The sequence below is a fragment of the Anomaloglossus baeobatrachus genome, chromosome 2, assembly GCF_048569485.1.
Source record: "Anomaloglossus baeobatrachus isolate aAnoBae1 chromosome 2, aAnoBae1.hap1, whole genome shotgun sequence".
NCBI lineage: Eukaryota > Metazoa > Chordata > Amphibia > Anura > Aromobatidae > Anomaloglossus > Anomaloglossus baeobatrachus.
In genome coordinates this window covers 277,144,535-277,162,858 of record NC_134354.1, presented here as the reverse complement: position 1 = coordinate 277,162,858, position 18,324 = coordinate 277,144,535, and the positions used below count along the sequence as shown (strand labels likewise).

General features: G+C 40.4%; 1 protein-coding gene across 1 annotated transcript in view; it reads left to right on the top strand.

Moving 5' to 3' along the window:
- KIF21B (kinesin family member 21B) overlaps positions 1-18,324 on the top strand; it is a 411,687-nt gene that overhangs the window by 151,009 nt on the left and 242,354 nt on the right. Inside the window, exons 11-15 of the mRNA XM_075335818.1 lie at positions 3,332-3,508; positions 7,054-7,144; positions 12,246-12,339; positions 12,416-12,604; positions 12,803-13,002. Of these exons, the coding sequence (XP_075191933.1) occupies positions 3,332-3,508; positions 7,054-7,144; positions 12,246-12,339; positions 12,416-12,604; positions 12,803-13,002 (751 nt within the window). The remainder of the gene's footprint in view (positions 1-3,331; positions 3,509-7,053; positions 7,145-12,245; positions 12,340-12,415; positions 12,605-12,802; positions 13,003-18,324) is intronic.

The window sequence follows — 18,324 nt, the reverse complement described above, 5'->3', positions numbered from 1 at the left end:
ATGTGAATCTCAAACAGGTCAAGATTAGGGATGGGCGAACCCCCCGATGTTCAGTGTTCGGGAGACTCGCCCTAATGTTTTGTAAAGTTGGCATTCGGGTTCTGATATAACGCGAACTTGCATCCGAACCCCGAACTTGGACTTTACAGTTATGTGATGGGGTGGGGAGGCTGCAAAATCAAGAATATAGTTAATAATAAACATTGTCATTATACTTACATGTCCCGCGATGCATCCTGCAGTCTGTCTCCTGCTGCTTCTCCTTCCGGGTACAATCATCTCTGTGCTGCCCGGTAACCAAAGGACCTTCCGTGACGTCATAGCATGTGACCAATCACATGTGAATTTTGTATTATCTCATTGGCTGCAGACTAGTCACATGGCTATGACGTCATGCTAGGTCCTGTCAGTGCATCTCACCGGTACACAGTGCTCGCCCAAGCATTTCAGTACTCGGTATACTCGGTGAGTGCCATGTACCGGCCAGATGCTCGGGCACATGCTCGGCTCCACATTCCCTGCATGTCTGCACTCTTTACAGAGTCAGTCCACATGCAGGGATTAGCTGCCACAGCCGGCGAATTGCGGCACCGGGAAACGGAAATCACCATTGCTATAGTAAACTTCACATCAGGTTATTATTGCAACGGTGGCAACGGTGACATCACCGCTTACCAACCCGCAGCTTCTGCTCACTCATTGAGTGATTACATAGCATGGGGGAGCAGAAGCTTTCTTCCTCCCCTGTGGTGTCTGATATAACAGAGCTGCATGGGTTGAAGAAGAAAGAAGACAGAAGACCAGGATCGTGGATGGGTGAGAGGGAGTAATAAAGATGGATTCTCTAAGTGTGTCTGTGTATTTATTTCTAATAAAGTATTTTTTCTCTGTGTGGTGTCTTTTTTTAACCCTTTATTGGAGATTCTTAATGGCTGGGTCAAACTTGCCTGACATTAAGAATCTCTGGCTTAATACTAGCTGGTAAAACAAAGCTGGTATTAACCACTTATTACCCAGCATGCCACCCGGCACCAGGGCCGCTAGAAGAGTTGGCTACAGCGCCAGAAGATGGCTCTTCTATGAATGTACCATTTTCTGGGGCGGCTGCGGGCTGCAATTTGCAGTGGGGGGCCCAGAAAGCTTGGGCCAACCTGTGCTTGGGATTCCAATCCCCAGCTGCCTAGTTGTACCTGGCTGTACACAAAAATAGGGCAAAGCCCATGTTTTTTTTTATTATTTCATGAAGTTTATGAAATAATTAAAAAAGGGCTTCCCTATATTTTTGGTTCCCAGCTGGGTACAAAAAGGTAGCTGAGGGCAGCCCGTACCTGCCTGCTGTACCTGGCTAGCATACAAAAATATGGCGAAGCCCACGTCATTTTTTTTTTTATTTTTTTTTGCAAAAAGCTTAAAAAAAAAAAAAAGGCTTCCCTGGATTTTCCATTGCCAGTGAAGGTAACACCAAGCAGTGGGGTTAGCAGCCAGTAGCTGCTTGGATTACCCTTAGCTAGCAATACAAAAAATGCAGCGGGAGTCCACGCATTTTTTTCTAATTATTTATTTAAATAACTAAAAAAAATGGGCTTCCCTGTATTTTGAGGCCTGACATCACAGTACTGGAAAAATAAATAAATCATTAAAAAAAATGACGTAGCACTCCGCAGTATTTTTGATTCTCAGCGCAGATAAAGCAGACGGCTATGGGTTGTCACCCCTATCTTCCTGGCGTTACCTTGGCTGGCAATCAAAATACAGGGAAGCCCATTAATTTTTTTTATTTAAAAAAATAATTAAAAAAAAAATGCATGGGCTCCCGCCATATTTTGATCGCCAGTCAGGTAAAGCCAGGCAGCTGGGGGCTAGGATTCTCGGCAGTCCGCAGCCGCTCCTGGAAATGGCGCATTGTTTGTTTCTTAGCGCCATTTCTAGGCGCTTTACCCGGCTCAACCAGTGGCCATGATGGCGGTGGCTCGCTGGGTAATGAAGGGGTTAAAACCAGCTTTGTATTCTCAGATGGTACTAAGCCCGAAATTCATGGTGTCACGCCAAATTAGACATGGTTACCATGAATTTCTAGGAAACATTAAAAAAACACAACAGAGAAATTTTTTTTATTAGAAATAAAACAAAAATACATTTAGAGACTCAAACTTTATGCTAAAAAAATCCTTAGTCTGACGTAATCCACAGGGACAGCCATGTCAGCTTCATCACTGTGCACAGACACAGTCTATACACAGTGAGAAGCAAAAAGCAAAGTTAACTCTGCTTCATCACTGTGCACAGACAATATTTATACACAGTGAGAAGCTCAGAGAGCCATGTCAGGTCTGCTACATCGCTCTGGACAGAGCAATGAAGCAGAGGCTGACAGTGAGGGGATGATTGCACTTGTGTCTCACAGTGCATCACCCCACTCTCCCAACAGGAGCGCCTCAGCTGTGGAAATACATACAGCTGACGCGCTGCCGTCGGGAGATTGTGCGCTGTGATGCGATGACACTTGCATCATGGCACAGCAGGACCTATGATGACGTCATACTCACGTGACCAGTCTGTAGCCAATGAGGTAATACAACATTCACACGTGACTGATCACATGGGTATGATATTACGGTCACGGCAGGTCCTATTATAGCCAGAGGTGCTTACTGGGGGGAACAGCAATGATCGAACAGACACGGAAGCAGAAGTGCTGGGACACAGAGCCTGCAAGACGCGTCGCGGGACCTGTAAGTATGATCATAATGTTTTTTTTACTAACGTGCTTTTTTATCAATAGCCCCTGGACCCGAAATGGACCCGAAGTGTAACACGAACTGTAACACAAACGTCCCAGAAAGCTCGTGTTCGGGGTCATGTGCACGAACACCATGTGTTCGGTACGGACATCGAACTTTACAGTTCGGGTTCGCCCATCCCTAGTCAAGATGACTGATTTCTGTGGTACATCTTGTCTAGAACATAATATCTTACAGAACATTCCCAGGATATCTATAAGCTTAACTATAGCTGAAGTTTCATTATATATGTTTTTATAAAGCTGGTATATAGCTTGCATATAACAAGTAACATGACATATAGTTAATTTATAGATTATTTTCCTTATCAATACTATAATAACACTTTCAAACTAGAATGTGAAAACATTGTGACAGTATTAAAGTTTTATAAGGTTTTCTTTAGTTTTAATTTCACAATGTCCCATTTCCCAAAGGTTTTCATTTTGATTACATTCAAGTGAACAGGTTGTATAAAAGTAGTACTAGAATAATGGCACATCTAATAATTTTCATACTATCGTCATATCTGAATTTTCTCCTGTACCTAGAACTCGATTGGTTGAAAGTGAAGCCATGAATGAATCTCTACGCCGGAGTCTATCAAGAGCTACCTCACGCACAGTACTTTCTGGACCTGCACCCCCTACACCTTCATTTGAGACTCAGGTTAATGATGTTGTTCGGAGAGCAAAGGAGGAAGTACAAAGTATAATGAATAAAGGAGGGTAAGATTTTGCATAGACGTTGTGCTGTATTATTTCATCAAATATAATAAAAAAAAGCTTACTGTAAAGATATATAAAAATTAATCAGAACTTAATTAGTTTTAGTTAATAAAGATTAATGTCAAAACATTGAACACAAAAGGAGCTGTGGAATGTAGTAGTTGATAGATGTGAACAGCAATAGTCTAAGGGCTACATATCTGAAGAGGTAATCACTCATTATGGTCTACCAACTAAGCACAACAAAGTAAAATTTACAATATTCTATCGTTCATCAAATCAGCAGTCTTGTATACTTTGTTTTTATTACATATCGAACAGCATATTTTCTATAGAACTCAGGTTTGCTCTGATATTTGCCTTTATTCCCATTCATATGTAGGTGTGGGGGTATACACATTAGATTCATGTCAGAAGAATATACAGATTTCGGTCAGACTGGTCAACCATCTAATGTGTATGGAACCTTCTGACTCTTCTCAAATGGCAGAGGTTGGAGAAGAGAAGGATCATGCAGTTGGATTTCAACATGCTTGATTCTTTAGTCCTTAAGATAGATAGCTGCTTCTATAGTCTGATAGTCTAATTATTTTATTAAGTATCACATTTTTTGTACATCTCTAAGTGCACTTCATTCATAGATTCAGAATAAGTATAAGAATGTAGAAACTTAATCTAATTGCTAAAAAACATGAACATTTTATGCTCTTTTTATTTTCAAATTCATACAAAGTCTCCTATTAGAAAAAATGTTATTTTTTGCAATCCTATTATTGCCATTATGTCTGATATTGTTTTAATGCACATGTACCCTCTGAATTGTAAAGTGCTGCTGAGTGTATTGACGCGATATAAAGAAAATAATTACCGGTATTATCATTAGTATTGAACCTTTCCAGACATGGCACATTAAATAGTACGTCAAATATTTGGTGCAACCGGAAGGGAGCATGCTCTGCATCTGAACCCACACCATACCCAAAAGAATGCAGGCTGTGTTATACAGCCAGCATCTTTCTTTTAAAAACACCTTCATAAGAAAATAGTGACCACTGACATTTCTGAATTTCAGCATCTCACTTTCCAGCTGTAGGGCGGGGCTTAGAGAGTCATCTAGTTATTATTAGAGGGTGTAAAATAGACGTCACTGTCACTGCTGAGGCCACTAATCGGCTACAGCACTCGAGCATTAGGAGGGGATGCAATCAATACAAAGATGAACTGTGCACTGGAGGATAATGGGCCAAATTCATGAGGGGGCATGCTCCCCTTACTGAATTTACAGCATCTGTTAGTCATGCGCCACTGCGAGGTATGTCCTCCAGTCAGGGATTAGAGGACATTTTTGGCAGAAATTAAGATGAGATTATTGATTGCGCTCAACAGTGGCCATTCTCAGCAAAGTTTCACCTGCTGTTCAAAAATTCTTCTAAGTTGGCCTGGACTGGTCAATCAAAACACTGTAGCTCATAGAGAAGGTCACAGCTGCAGTTTGACTGAGCAAGTTCTTTTGAGATGAGATTTTTCACGATTTCTCTCTAAAATACAGAACTTTGCATGGTGTATCGCCTGTATTACACTTGGGTCAGGCTCTTTTGCGCTGCTACTCTCCTGCGCTCCAAAGAGCAGAAACAAAAAACACAACTGCGGACTTCTCAGAGTGTTCACTTCAGACAAATCTTGTGTCAGGAGAACACCCTAACGCAGGCTGCAACTGCCACCTTCCCTGTAGGCTTTTACCTTTTCCCCTCTGAAGCAGCCATGTTTTGATTCGCCTGAGTTATAGAGGAGAAAAACAAATGCCCACATAAAAGTTCTGCTGTATACGACAACCTAGTTAAAGGTAAATTTTCATAATGGGTACTCTATTACTGGTATGCGTAACTTTGTAATGGAGGGGCTTAGATAAAAAGAAAAACTACTCCAGAATCAGGGAGCCAATTGGGGATTCTGAGTCTAAATGAAAAAAAATCAATGAAAAGTCATTTTGAATAAATCAATCTAAAAATAGGCCCGTGTGCCACATAAATGTGCGTTAATGGTCTTTTTTCTTTATTTTCTTTTACTTTTTAAAAAGTTAAAATGTTGAATCCACATTACCTTATGTTATATACATTGAGGTATGCACTGTAACATTCATCAGGACTTCTATGTAGTTGCTTTCCATGCATGGACAGTTTAATTGAGGGAGAGACAGAGTTTTCCTTACACATTACCAGCACTGATTAAACATAATGATGGTGCTGAACTTCACTAATAAGTGCTGATAAAACATTTTGCTTTAGACTCAAGTGTACGGCTAAAGTACATCCAAATCAATACATTAATGTAGGTGTCAGTGTTACATGGCGGAGGGCTCTGAGATTCATTTAGTCACATAGGACACTGGTCAGAGATTTCACATCTGTTTTTGAATATACTGCTGGTACCCTATTTCATACTATTAAATTATTATCTTAATTTATAATATATATTCTTTCTTGCATAAGTTTTGCTAACATTTTTCTTTCCCTCCTTTCTAATAATTTAAATCCGTTTTTCCCCTCCCCTCTTTTATTTGGACTCTGTGTCTCTCTATCTGTGCCTGTCTCCCCTCTGTGCGCTGTCTCTCTCCCTCCTGTGCCTTTCTCCCTTCTGTGCGCTGTCTCTCTCCTGCCTGTGACTGTCTCTCGTCTGTGCACTGTGTCTCTACCCCCTGTGCCTGCTTCCCCCTCATGCGCCGTCTCTCCCCCCTAGGTATATCTTCCCTCTAAGCCCTGTGTCTCTCCCTTATGTGGTAATAGAAAATGAGTGGGACTCAGCACCAATATGGATGAATAAAAATCTTCATGCTTTATTTGAGAAGTTTAAAAATAAAGAAAAAGGTCACAAATCATCCAAAATCGCCATGCGACTTGCCGTGCGGCTCTCTCCCTTATGTGCCTGTTTCCCCTCTTTGCACCGTGTCTCTCCCCTCTTTTCCTGTCTCACCTCTGTGCGCTGTGTCTCTCGCCCTGTGTCTGTCTCCTCTCTGTACCTGTGTGTCTGTGTACTACCTGCAATCATGTCTTTTATAGTCTATATTTTTTATGTGTCTCAGTAGAAGAATTATGACTTTAACTCGGCATAGTGGCCCAGGGGTTAGTGCTGTGACCCTCCAATCAACCACCTGGGGTGTTATATATATGTTCATTTGATTTTATATTCCCCCTTCTCTATGGTGTCATGAATTTTTACTCAACCCCCATAATGTAATTTGCTTTTCCTGTTTTACCATAAATCCTTCTCATTTCCTACTCTAATATAGCTTGAAGAAGACATGTGTTCAGTGGTAAAACATAGAGCCCTATGATTTTAAATAAACTTTTACTGTGGAAATATTTACTTCCATTACTATTTTAATTATTTCTGAACAACTGCTCTATTGAAAATTACTCTGATTCTTTCACTTTTTTGTTTATTACTGTCAGTGATTGACAGTAGTATTTACATATTAACCAGCAGTGACTGGAGCACGCTCCGGTTGCTGTTTTAACTCCATATTTTATTTAATTTTTTTATCACAGCTCTGAAGTAAAGAACATTAAAAAAAGAGAGAAACGGCACTATGAAAACAGTGAGGAAACAGATGAAAATGAAGGAGAAGCGGTAAGAGAGGTGTGAATTGAAATACCAAAACATTTTATTTTTGTGTAGTATATAAGGAGTTTGTGTGTGAAAAAAACAACATAACTCATCTGTTACGTCCCCAGCCATGCTGGGGCCAATGCTCTGGTCATCTGTATCAGTCTTTATTTTAACCATGTGATCATTGCCGCCAGCTAGTGGCCTCAGCAGGAATGTGCCATAAGCGCAGCAGTCACATGGCATGTAGCACACCATAACTGTAAGAAAACCAAGACCAGTTGGGACCACTGGGGCATGAGCTCTTAATTGGTAAAGGTATAACAGGAGAAGAATGGGAAACTGTTTTTTACACATTTCCTGCAACTAGTCTAGTTTTTATCATTCTTGGACAACCCCTTTAAACATGTAAATTCTATTATTTTGTATATTCTGATCCTGCAGTTTTATATTTGCCTCTTTTATAAACCCTAAATGAATTCATCTATTGATGCATCTCCAATTTTCTCGACCTTCATACATGTCTTTGAGGCTGTCAGGTTTGGAACTGTTCGTTCATCATGGTCTGTAGTTTGGCAGTGACACACAAATGTATGACTATGGCCTAACTCAAATGCATCCAATTTCCTGTGGGGAATAAGGTCTTATTCACATAGTTATCATAAATATATTTTTTTTCACGGATACCAGATGTACTGATTATCTATGGGGATATTCACATGGCCATGTTATTTCACTGACCATGTGTCTGTTCAAATTCAAAGAGACATACCCATTTGCTTCAGGCAGCATGAATGACAGGGGCCATTACAAGTCTACGAGTCCATAAAACACATGCAGCACATGGAAGGCATCCGTGCACTGTAAGTATTTAACAATGCAAAGAATAAGAGAAACTTTGTCACTTTTTATTTATCCTTCCCTGACAAACACTGATGACACACTGATGGTAAAAATAGACACACAGATGACGTACTGATGGTAAAAATGAACACTCGGATGACACATTGCTGACACACTGATGGTGAAAACGGACACACTGACCGTATACTGATGACTGTTCTAAAACACTGATGGCACACTGATCCAAAAACTGATGACCTACTGATCCAAAATGTTGATGAAGGCCCCTTTCACACATCCGTGTCTCCGGTACGTGTGGTGTCCGTTTCCACATGTATCGGAGACACGGACACACGTAGACCCATTAAATTAAATGAGTTTTTTCACATGTCCGTATTTTGACACAGACCATGTGTCCGTGTGGAGCTCATGCGTGTCTGTGTGCTCCACACGGTGACATGTCCGTTTTGGCTGGCTGCATGGGTGTCACACAGACCACACACTGATGTGATCCATGTAACATCAGTGTGACACGTACCGAAGGACACCTAACAGAAATTAAATGGATTTTTATACTTACCTGTTTCCGATCCCACTCATGTCTTATTCACTGCACTGACTGCAAACCTGGAAGCAAGTGTGACAGCAGCGCCGGAGACAGCAGCGCTGGAGACGTGTAAGTATACAAGTTCATGCTGTCCGTGTGCTATGTCACACGGATAGCACACGGACAGCACACTGACGACACACACACACGGATGGCCTACAGAACTCCACAACAGACCATGCAAAATGCTTGTTTTTTGCACGGACATGAGAAGGGCGCCTGAAACACCGATTCAAAACACTGAGTATCAATAGCTCACGCTGCTGCTGTTCTTTTTCTTTGACAGTCCTATTTGGATTCTATAGTATTCTGACTAATTGCTGAAAAAATAGAGAATGTGAAGATGGTGCATTGTTTTTGTGACACAGAGAGTGTTCTATTTTCACAGGACTTATTAGAACTTAAGCGGTTTGTAAAATGTGGCCCCTAGTTCAGGATAAACATACATCAGTATAAGGATGGGAGAAGTGGTCACCTATACATACTTTTAAAAAAGGCAATTGAATATCAAGTCAGGTTAAGGGATAGGATCACATTGTGCATTATATACACATGATCACTCAAAGAAGAAAAGGAATCTGCAAATTGGTAAATATATAAATCATAAATAACGATTTATGCAAATAAAAGTAACCACTGTTATTCACAAATATAATTTATTTATATTTACAAAATAATTAAAAATAATAGTATAATGCAGATATCACAAGCAGCAGATTAAATAGGTATTGACCACTTTACCAATTTTCTATGTAAATATATTTCTAAAGTTGCTATTGACAAGAATTTCTCTCCAGATGTCAGCAACAACCCATCCAATCCACACAGTCAAAGAAATCAAACTATTGCTGTCCATAAATTTAGTGACTTGTAGTAATGACAAATGACACACGGGAAAAAGTAATGACCATGCTTAATGAAATTTATTTAATACTTCATACAAAAGCCTTTGTTGGTAATGACAGCTTCAAGATGCCTCCTGTATGGAGAAAGTATTCACATGCATTGCTCAAGTGTGATTTTGGCCCATTCTTCCACACCAACACTCTTCAAATCCTGAAGGTTCTGTGAACGCCTTCTATGAATTATGAGCTTCCTTCCACAAATTTTCGATTGGATTCAGTTTAAGTGATTGGCTGGGTCACTGTAGCAGCTTTATTTTCATTCTCTGAAACTTTAATAGAGTTTCCTTGGCTGTGGGTCTGGGATAATTTTATTGCTGAAATGTCCACCCTTGTTTCATCTCCATTATCCTGGTAGATGCCAGCAGATTTGTATTAAGAATGTCTTGGTACATTAGTACATTCACCTTCCTTTAATCATATGAAGTTTACTAGTGTAGTATGCTGAAAAACAGCCCCACACAATGATATTCCCACCTCCAAACTTCACTGTTGGTATGGTGTTTTTGGGGGTGATATATAGTGCCTTTTAGCCTTCAAACAGGGTATGTATTATGGCATTTAAAGAGTTCAATTTTAGTCCCACCTGAACAGACTATATTCGGCATAGAAATATATGAAGCTGTCAAACTCCAATAGAGAGAGCCGTAGCAAGTTCAATCTCGGTCCAATTTATAAAGAGATTGAAAGCCAGGATTCTTTGATAATCAAGAATTCTATAATAGGCTGGTTGCAGCATCATTCGCAGCTAACTACAGACCTCACCATAAGGAAAATGAGGAACAGGGGATACATTTGTACATGAGAAGGGTGGTATGGGTTACTTGCCATATAGTTTGGTGCCTTGTACAGCTTTGTTTATCATGTACTACAGTATATAGATAATTACAGTTAGGTCCAGAAATATTTGGACAGTGACACAATTTTCGCGAGTTGGGCTCTGCATGCCACCACATTGGATTTGAAATGAAACCTCTACAACAGAATTCAAGTGCAGATTGTAACGTTTAATTTGAAGGTTTGAACAAAAATATCTGATAGAAATTGTAGGAATTGTACACATTTCTTTACAAACACTCCACATTTTAGGAGGTCAAAAGTAATTGGACAAATAAACCAAACCCCAAAAAAAAAAATTATTTTCAATATTTTGTTGCGAATCCTGTGGAGGCAATCACTGCCTTAAGTCTGGAACCCATGGACATCACCAAACGCTGGGTTTCCTCCTTCTTAATGCTTTGCCAGGCCTTTACAGCCGCAGCCTTCAGGTCTTGCTTGTTTGTGGGTCTTTCCGTCTTAAGTCTGGATTTGAGCAAGTGAAATGCATGCTCAATTGGGTTAAGATCTGGTGATTGACTTGGCCATTGCAGAATGTTCCACTTTTTTGCACTCATGAACTCCTGGGAAGCTTTGGTTGTATGCTTGGGGTCATTGTCCATCTGTACTATGAAGCGCCATCCGATCAACTTTGCGGCATTTGGCTGAATCGGGGCTGAAAGTATATCCCGGTACACTTCAGAATTCATCCGGCTACTCTTGTCTGCTGTTATGTCATCAATAAACACAAGTGACCCAGTGCCATTGAAAGCCATGCATGCCCATGCCATCACGTTGCCTCCACCATGTTTTACAGAGGATGTGGTGTGCCTTGGATCATGTGCCGTTCCCTTTCTTCTCCAAACTTTTTTCTTCCCATCATTCTGGTACAGGTTGATCTTTGTCTCATCTGTCCATAGAATACTTTTCCAGAACTGAGCTGGCTTCATGAGGTGTTTTTCAGCAATTTTAACTCTGGCCTGTCTATTTTTGGAATTGATGAATGGTTTGCATCTAGATGTGAACCCTTTGTATTTACTTTCATGGAGTCTTCTCTTTACTGTTGACTTAGAGACAGATACACCTACTTCACTGAGAGTGTTCTGGACATCAGTTGATGTTGTGAACGGGTTCTTCTTCACCAAAGAAAGTATGTGGCGATCATCCACCACTGTTGTCATCCATGGACGCCCAGGCCTTTTTGAGTTCCCAAGCTCACCAGTCAATTCCTTTTTTCTCAGAATGTACCCGACTGTTGATTTTGCTACTCCAAGCATGTCTGCTATCTCTCTGATGGATTTTTTCTTTTTTTTCAGCCTCAGGATGTTCTGCTTAAAAGATCTATCTGTATTTCTCTGCCACTGTAACACTGTGACTCTTTTGCATTTAGGGCTTTGTTCACACTTATATCGTGATTTCCTTTTATTATATAAACCACAGTGCAGTGTAGGTAGCACAGATACCAATGACATCCAATGGACTCCATTGATCTGCAATTGGGTCTACCATTTTACCTTTAGGATGAAACAGAGATATGAACACAGCCTTACCTATTTATAAAAAAAACAAAAAATCAACATATATTTACTAAAATGTATAATCAAAAAATCCCCAAATAAGATGTCAAAATACTATAATTGATTCTAAAAGATCTCATGCATAAACGGCGAACATAATGCCATACATGAGAGTCACAAATAACATTAAACATAAGATTTAAAAACAGAACTTTTATTGAAAAAAATGTAAGAGTTTTTTTATGAAATATTTTTTTTTTAAATACAATTTATAATTACTGGGAACAATATGCTTGTAGGAACAGGGTCACTCAAGTGAAGGCATTGATCTGCAATTGGGTCTACCATTTTACCTTTAGGATGAAGCAGAGATATGAGCACAGCCTTACCTATGCAAAATAAAAAACAACAAAAACATACATTTAATAAAATGTGTTGATCTTTAATAGGAAGATGAACAAGAAGAGAGTGAATGTGATGACGAAGAGAGTGAGGATAGTAGGGAAAGCGATGCGGAGTCTGATTCAGAGCCTGAAGAGAAAGGTAAGAAAGATCTATGGTATTGTCACTCTCATAACTCCTACAAGGAATGTGTTACAATCCTTTTGTAATGTCTTAGGTTCCATTGGAGGTGATCTAGCTGATTTGACTTGCGAGATTGAAATTAAGCAGCGCCTGATTGAAGAACTGGAACAAAGTCAGCGACGACTCCAGACTCTCAAGCTTCAATATGAGGAGAAACTTCAGCAGCTTCAAAGTCGAATTCGAGACACACAACTTGAGAGGGATCGTGTGCTTCGAGAGCTCAGTATGGGATATGCCATATTTAAATACCCAACATATCTCCATTGATATTTTATTGCTTGGAATCCATATTTATGTAACCCTGTACCGTGCTTTTAATTTAATTTAAACTGCAACCCACAGTCATTCTTTTTGACCATTTCATTACATACTACCATGCTTACTATATGCCACATACATATCAAGACCGTTGATCCTACAGGCTCTATGGAGTGCTATACGGAAGAGAAAGCTAATAAGATCCGTGCTGATTATGAGAAGCGATTGCGGGAGATGAACAGAGACCTGCAGAAGTTACAGTTAGCTCAGAGGGAGCATGCACGCCTTCTCAAGAATCAGTCACGCTATGAGCGAGAGTTACGCAAGCTACAGGGAGAACTTAGTGACATGAAAAAAGCCAAGGTAGGATCCTGGACAAGAGGATATCATTTAAAATGCATAAGGCGTTTTCAGAGGAAATTCAGTCAAACTGATTTTTTTATGTAATTTTAAACCCACGGTTTTTCAACCAAATATGAATTGAACAGCAGTTGGCTTAGTATTGTGTATTTTTTTTAGTACTAGAGATCTATGGTCTGTCACAAGGCCATGGTTACAGTTTATTGCTAGACATGTCAATAGAAAAACGTCATTACTTATACATTTTTGCTATGTAATGTGAGGACAACATGCGGTAGGAGTTGAGACACTGATTTCGGTGACGTGTCAATTATTATGCTGTGCGCTGAGCTTTGCTCCATTCTTCATCTAAAAATGTTGATAATGTCACAGCCGCTGTAGCCAGTAATTTAAGTGATACACCATTAAATTCAGGGTCTCGTTGCCTACATTATGATGCTCTCAGATGAGGCAGCAAAAACCGGGTGTTAAATTGACTTTAAACAGTTATTTGATTTTGCAGTTAAAACAACTATGTGGACATGACAATTGGCCTGGTTTAGCGGGGGTAATAGCTGTTCCAACGCAAAAACAAACAGTTGTTTAATAGTCAATTTGAATACCATAACAGCAACTGGTCGCTGTAGTTCTTGACAAAGCATATACCATAATTTATGTTTCCCAACTGTCTCAAACATATTTTTCTATGTGTTATGTTGGAGTGTAGTAACTAATCTAGTTCGGTTGTTAAGTAATCTCATGAAAAAATTGAGCTAAGTAGTATATAGAGCTCAATGAAAATAACTAAAAAGAGCAGACTCAAACAGTGTAATTTAGGGATAGCTGTCTACTAGTCCTATGTGGCTCTAGGTTTATGCTCACCCAACTTTGGCTGTACCATTGCAGCCAGATATATTTTTTTCTGAAACGCACTGACGGCTTCGCCTCACCCCGATCAAGTTGATTTTCAGATATATCCCTATGTAAACACATGGGAAAGACCTCTCAATCAGCTGGTTTGGCATTTCAAAGAAAAACTACTTGACTGCAATCCACCTGAGGCAGTTCTCTCCAACATGTCCACTGGATGGTACTCAACAGACGTGACCCCATCCACAACAGCTATAGAGCATAATAATGATTCCATACAAATCGACCTTCAGCAGAAATGTACTAACTGAATTCTAGTATATACTCTGAGTCCTAATCCCATGGACTACTTGCTCAGTGGCAAGAACTGGCACATTTTGGTATTAGTGTACTGTTATGTGCAGCCTCCAGTGTGATGTCAGATAAGGTATTCAACATGGCCAGTGGCTTTGCCACATCCAAATAGATCAGAGTATCTGCCACGATCCTGGAAAACAGGTTGTCATAATGAATCATGCATGAGTCTTGGTCGACTTTCATTCACTTATATCTGATGCCAATGATTGAAATGGCCATACCATCTACAAGCCTGATTGTTGTGTGTCTTCTACACTGTTTTGCTGTGCTCAGCCAAGCATCTGCTCCCTGTCCATCATAAGAAACCCAAGACAAAAACACAAAATGGGCATGTATTCTATAATAAAGTAAATAATTAAATTGTAGTAGTACGTTTAAACAGCATAGCGTACTTGGTGAACAAAAAGCATCCCACCGCAACAAGGTGTACCCATCAGGACAGTCCTACTCTGGTATTAAAACTTTACCTTGTGTCAGTGACATCAATGTGAATAAGGCCAGAGAAGCACAGTGCTCCGACTACAGCTACCTGTCAATGTGAAGCTATGTAGATTAATTTACTAGCTCAGAAGGAGGGACCACACCACCATTTCCAGAGAGTACAAAAAATTGATCTATACTGTTGTACTTCTGGTACAATGGCTACCATTGCTGTCCTTACACTGCCGAATATCTCTTTGCCTGAGCCATCATAATTCCTAATGGTGCGGCTTTTGCCACTGATTCTGCAGATCTATGCCACTCATCTCCGGCCTGCCCTCTATGTTTGATAGTGCTGTACTCTACTGCTGCTGCCTAGGGCTTCTGTTGCTGGCCGGACAGATATCTTGCTGGACTGATCCTACTCTTCTACTGTACAGCTTCTGCCACTCCACAGCCACACCAGCCTGGCTACCCACTATGTTAAATAGTGCTCTACTATATGACTGCTGGGAAATGTAATCTCTTGAAGGTACACAGACATGGAACGACTCCCAAAAAAGGATATATATTTTTTTAAAGGCTCATTATGATTCTTCATTTGAAAAGCCTTTGAAATTCTAATCATTTAGAATAGCAAACCTGTTGTGAATCCCAAAAAAAAGGAATATTTTTTCATTCTTACTTGAGAAGCCATTACTTTTTCACTTTTAAAACAGCACGCCTGTTTCTGCTCCCTAAATGAAAGGGATAATTTTTGGACAATTGGGGAAAACTTGTTATTCCTTCATTTAGCAAAGAACAAAGCATTTGACACTCTCCAAGCAAAGATACTTTTACCACCTCCCCCTATGAAAAACCATGGCTTCTTCTGTTTGTACCACAATTATATACATTTCAGCAATTCAGGAATCTGCCCCCAAAAAGGAATAATTTAAGAACAATGTTTCAATTAATGGTTCAAGTAGCCTAAAGTCTGCTACAGTAGTGTGTTTTTACAAAGACTGTTAGTCAGTTTGACATTAATTAGGCTATATTTGCATTAAATAGCTCAAAAAGGTTCAATTTACAGTTTAGAGGCTTTCCAGTATTGAGATTTGTGAGAATTTTATTGCCACAAATAGTATTTTTTGGGAGAATTGGGTGAGGACGGCAATTTCAAATTACAAACGATCCTCTCATGTCTAGTTTTACCTAGAGTTTCCTGCCTTTTACAGATCCACAATATCATTTTATTGCATAATTCTTGTGACCAGTATTCACCCTATGGGAATTACCACATTATAAAGTAGAGAAGAACCCAAATGGCTAAATAAAACTATATGAGCTGCAATAAATTGCAAAAATAAAGTGTTTAACCCCATCACTCCTAGGCAATTTTCATCAGTGTGTTTAACCCCATCACTCCTAGGCAATTTTCATCAGTGTGTTTAACCCCATCACTCCTAGGCAATTTTTCATCACTTGTTTCTCCTCTTCCTCCAAGAGCTATAGCTTTTTTAGCTTTTTATGGACAGCCGTATGAAGCCTCATGTTTTACAGGCCAAGTTGTGATTTCAAATGAAGTCTAAGTACATCCAAAGCACAGCTGAAAAAATGTGGATTAAAAAAACCCCAGTTAGTTTAGAGTCATGACATAATGCTTTTTGGTAACATTACTTGTCAATTATCTTGTGCTACAATTTTAAATAATACAGTAAAGGAATATTCTTTCAATCCACATTCTTTTCAGCTGGACTTTGGATGTACTGGATTTCTGTTCAATTATGTTATACTGACACATCTGAATTACCCGTGGATCTCTACTAATAAAGGGTAAGCTGATTCTTCCCATATTTCCTGTAATTTTGAATGTAGCCCTCGCAGTAATAGCTCCCACTCACGTCCAACATAATTATAGTTCTTTCCTTTTGTGCCCCGCAAAAATAGTACTTCCACATGGTAATAGTATCCACTCTGTGACCCCACTTGGTAATAGTTCCTTCACTTTATAATAGTGCCAATTCTGTGCCTCATGTCTATAATACTGTTACTTCTGTTTTCTCCCACTGTAATAGTTCCATTTATTTCCCCAACATGGACATACTGCCACTTCTGAGCCCCCTAAATGGTAATAATGCATCTTTTGTGCATGTAATCTCTGTAGCAGTTTCCTTTCTCTGCATCTACATGGTAATAGTCCCCGTCTATGCCATTACCTGGTATTACTCCCCCATATGGGGATAGTGCTTTTTCTGTGGCTCCACATGGATTTAGTCCCCCCACAATATTACTCTTTATGCTCTCACCTAGTAATGTTGCCAATTTGTGCTCCTGCTCAGCAATATTCCACATTAGCATGCTAGCTTAGCAACATTCCCCTATTTATACACTCATTAAGAAATATTCTCCCATTTGCTCACAATTCTTCCATTTGCAACCCAACTTAGTAGTATTTTCCCATGTATGCTCTTACTTAGGCTAGGTTCACATTTCCCTTGTTTTGCATCAGTCACATGCGTTGCTTGATGCTTGTGACTGATGCGTTGTACAACGGATGACAAGTATTGGAAGAGAAAGCGGATTCCATTATAAAACAAGAGAGAGAGAATGATCAGCTGATCGCTCTCATTAGTCGGCCGCCGGCTTTTGAGAGCGAACAGATGATCTCCCGGTGGCCGGCTAATGAGAGCGATCAGCTGATCACCCGGCGGCCGGCTAATAAGAGCGATCAGCTGATCACCCGGCGGCCGGCTAATGAGAGCGATCAGCTGATCACCCAGCTGCCTGCTTTTGAGAGCGAACAGATGATCTCCCGGCGGCCGGCTAATGAGAGCGATCAGCTGATCTCTCTCATTAGCCGGCTGCCGGGTGATCAGCTGATCACTCTCATTAGCCGGCCACCGGTTGATCAGCTGATCGCTCTCATTAGCCGGGTGATCAGCTGATCGCTCTCATTAGCCGGCCACCGGGTGATCAGCTGATCGCACTCATTAGCCGGCCGCCGGGTGATCAGCTGATCGTTCACAGAAGCCGGCCGCCGGGTGATCAGCTGATCGCTCACAGAAGGCGGCTGCTGGGCGATCAGCTGATCATTCGGCCGCCGAGAGAGCATGCGCAGCGGAATCAAAAGGATTCCGCTGCTCAAAAAACGCTACATGCTGCGTTCCTGCCGCCCGTTGGTCAGTTGTTCCACGACTGATCAGTCGGGTGGCGGATGCAACGCAGCGTCATCAGTCACAATCCACCGCTCATACAAGTCTATGGCAACAACGGAATCCGCCAAACGGATTGCGTTGTTTATCAGAGCGGCGGATTGTGACTGATCATAAAAAACGGAAATATGGACCTAGCCTTAGTAATATTTTCCCATTTGCATCCCACTTAGAAATATTCCCAAATTTGCAGCAATGGAAACTTTCAGCAGGCCCCCAGCTGCCTGGTAACCAATCAGTAGCCAGTGGTTACTTTACGAGAGGCCAATGGCAGCTATTGCAGGTGTTCACCAATGTGCGTTTTATTTAAGCACATCTCTCATTGACTGACAATGGCATTTAAATGGTTAATAGATCTTAGTTAGCTGCATTTGTTAGAGACAGAATTGTAGCACACTTCAATTTTCCTATCCTGAAGGTTCCGCTGATAAAAATTGTTTCACCCGCACTTACACTGAATGGCATTGTCTAATTTGTGAAAAATAGTGGCACCTATGATCCTTGG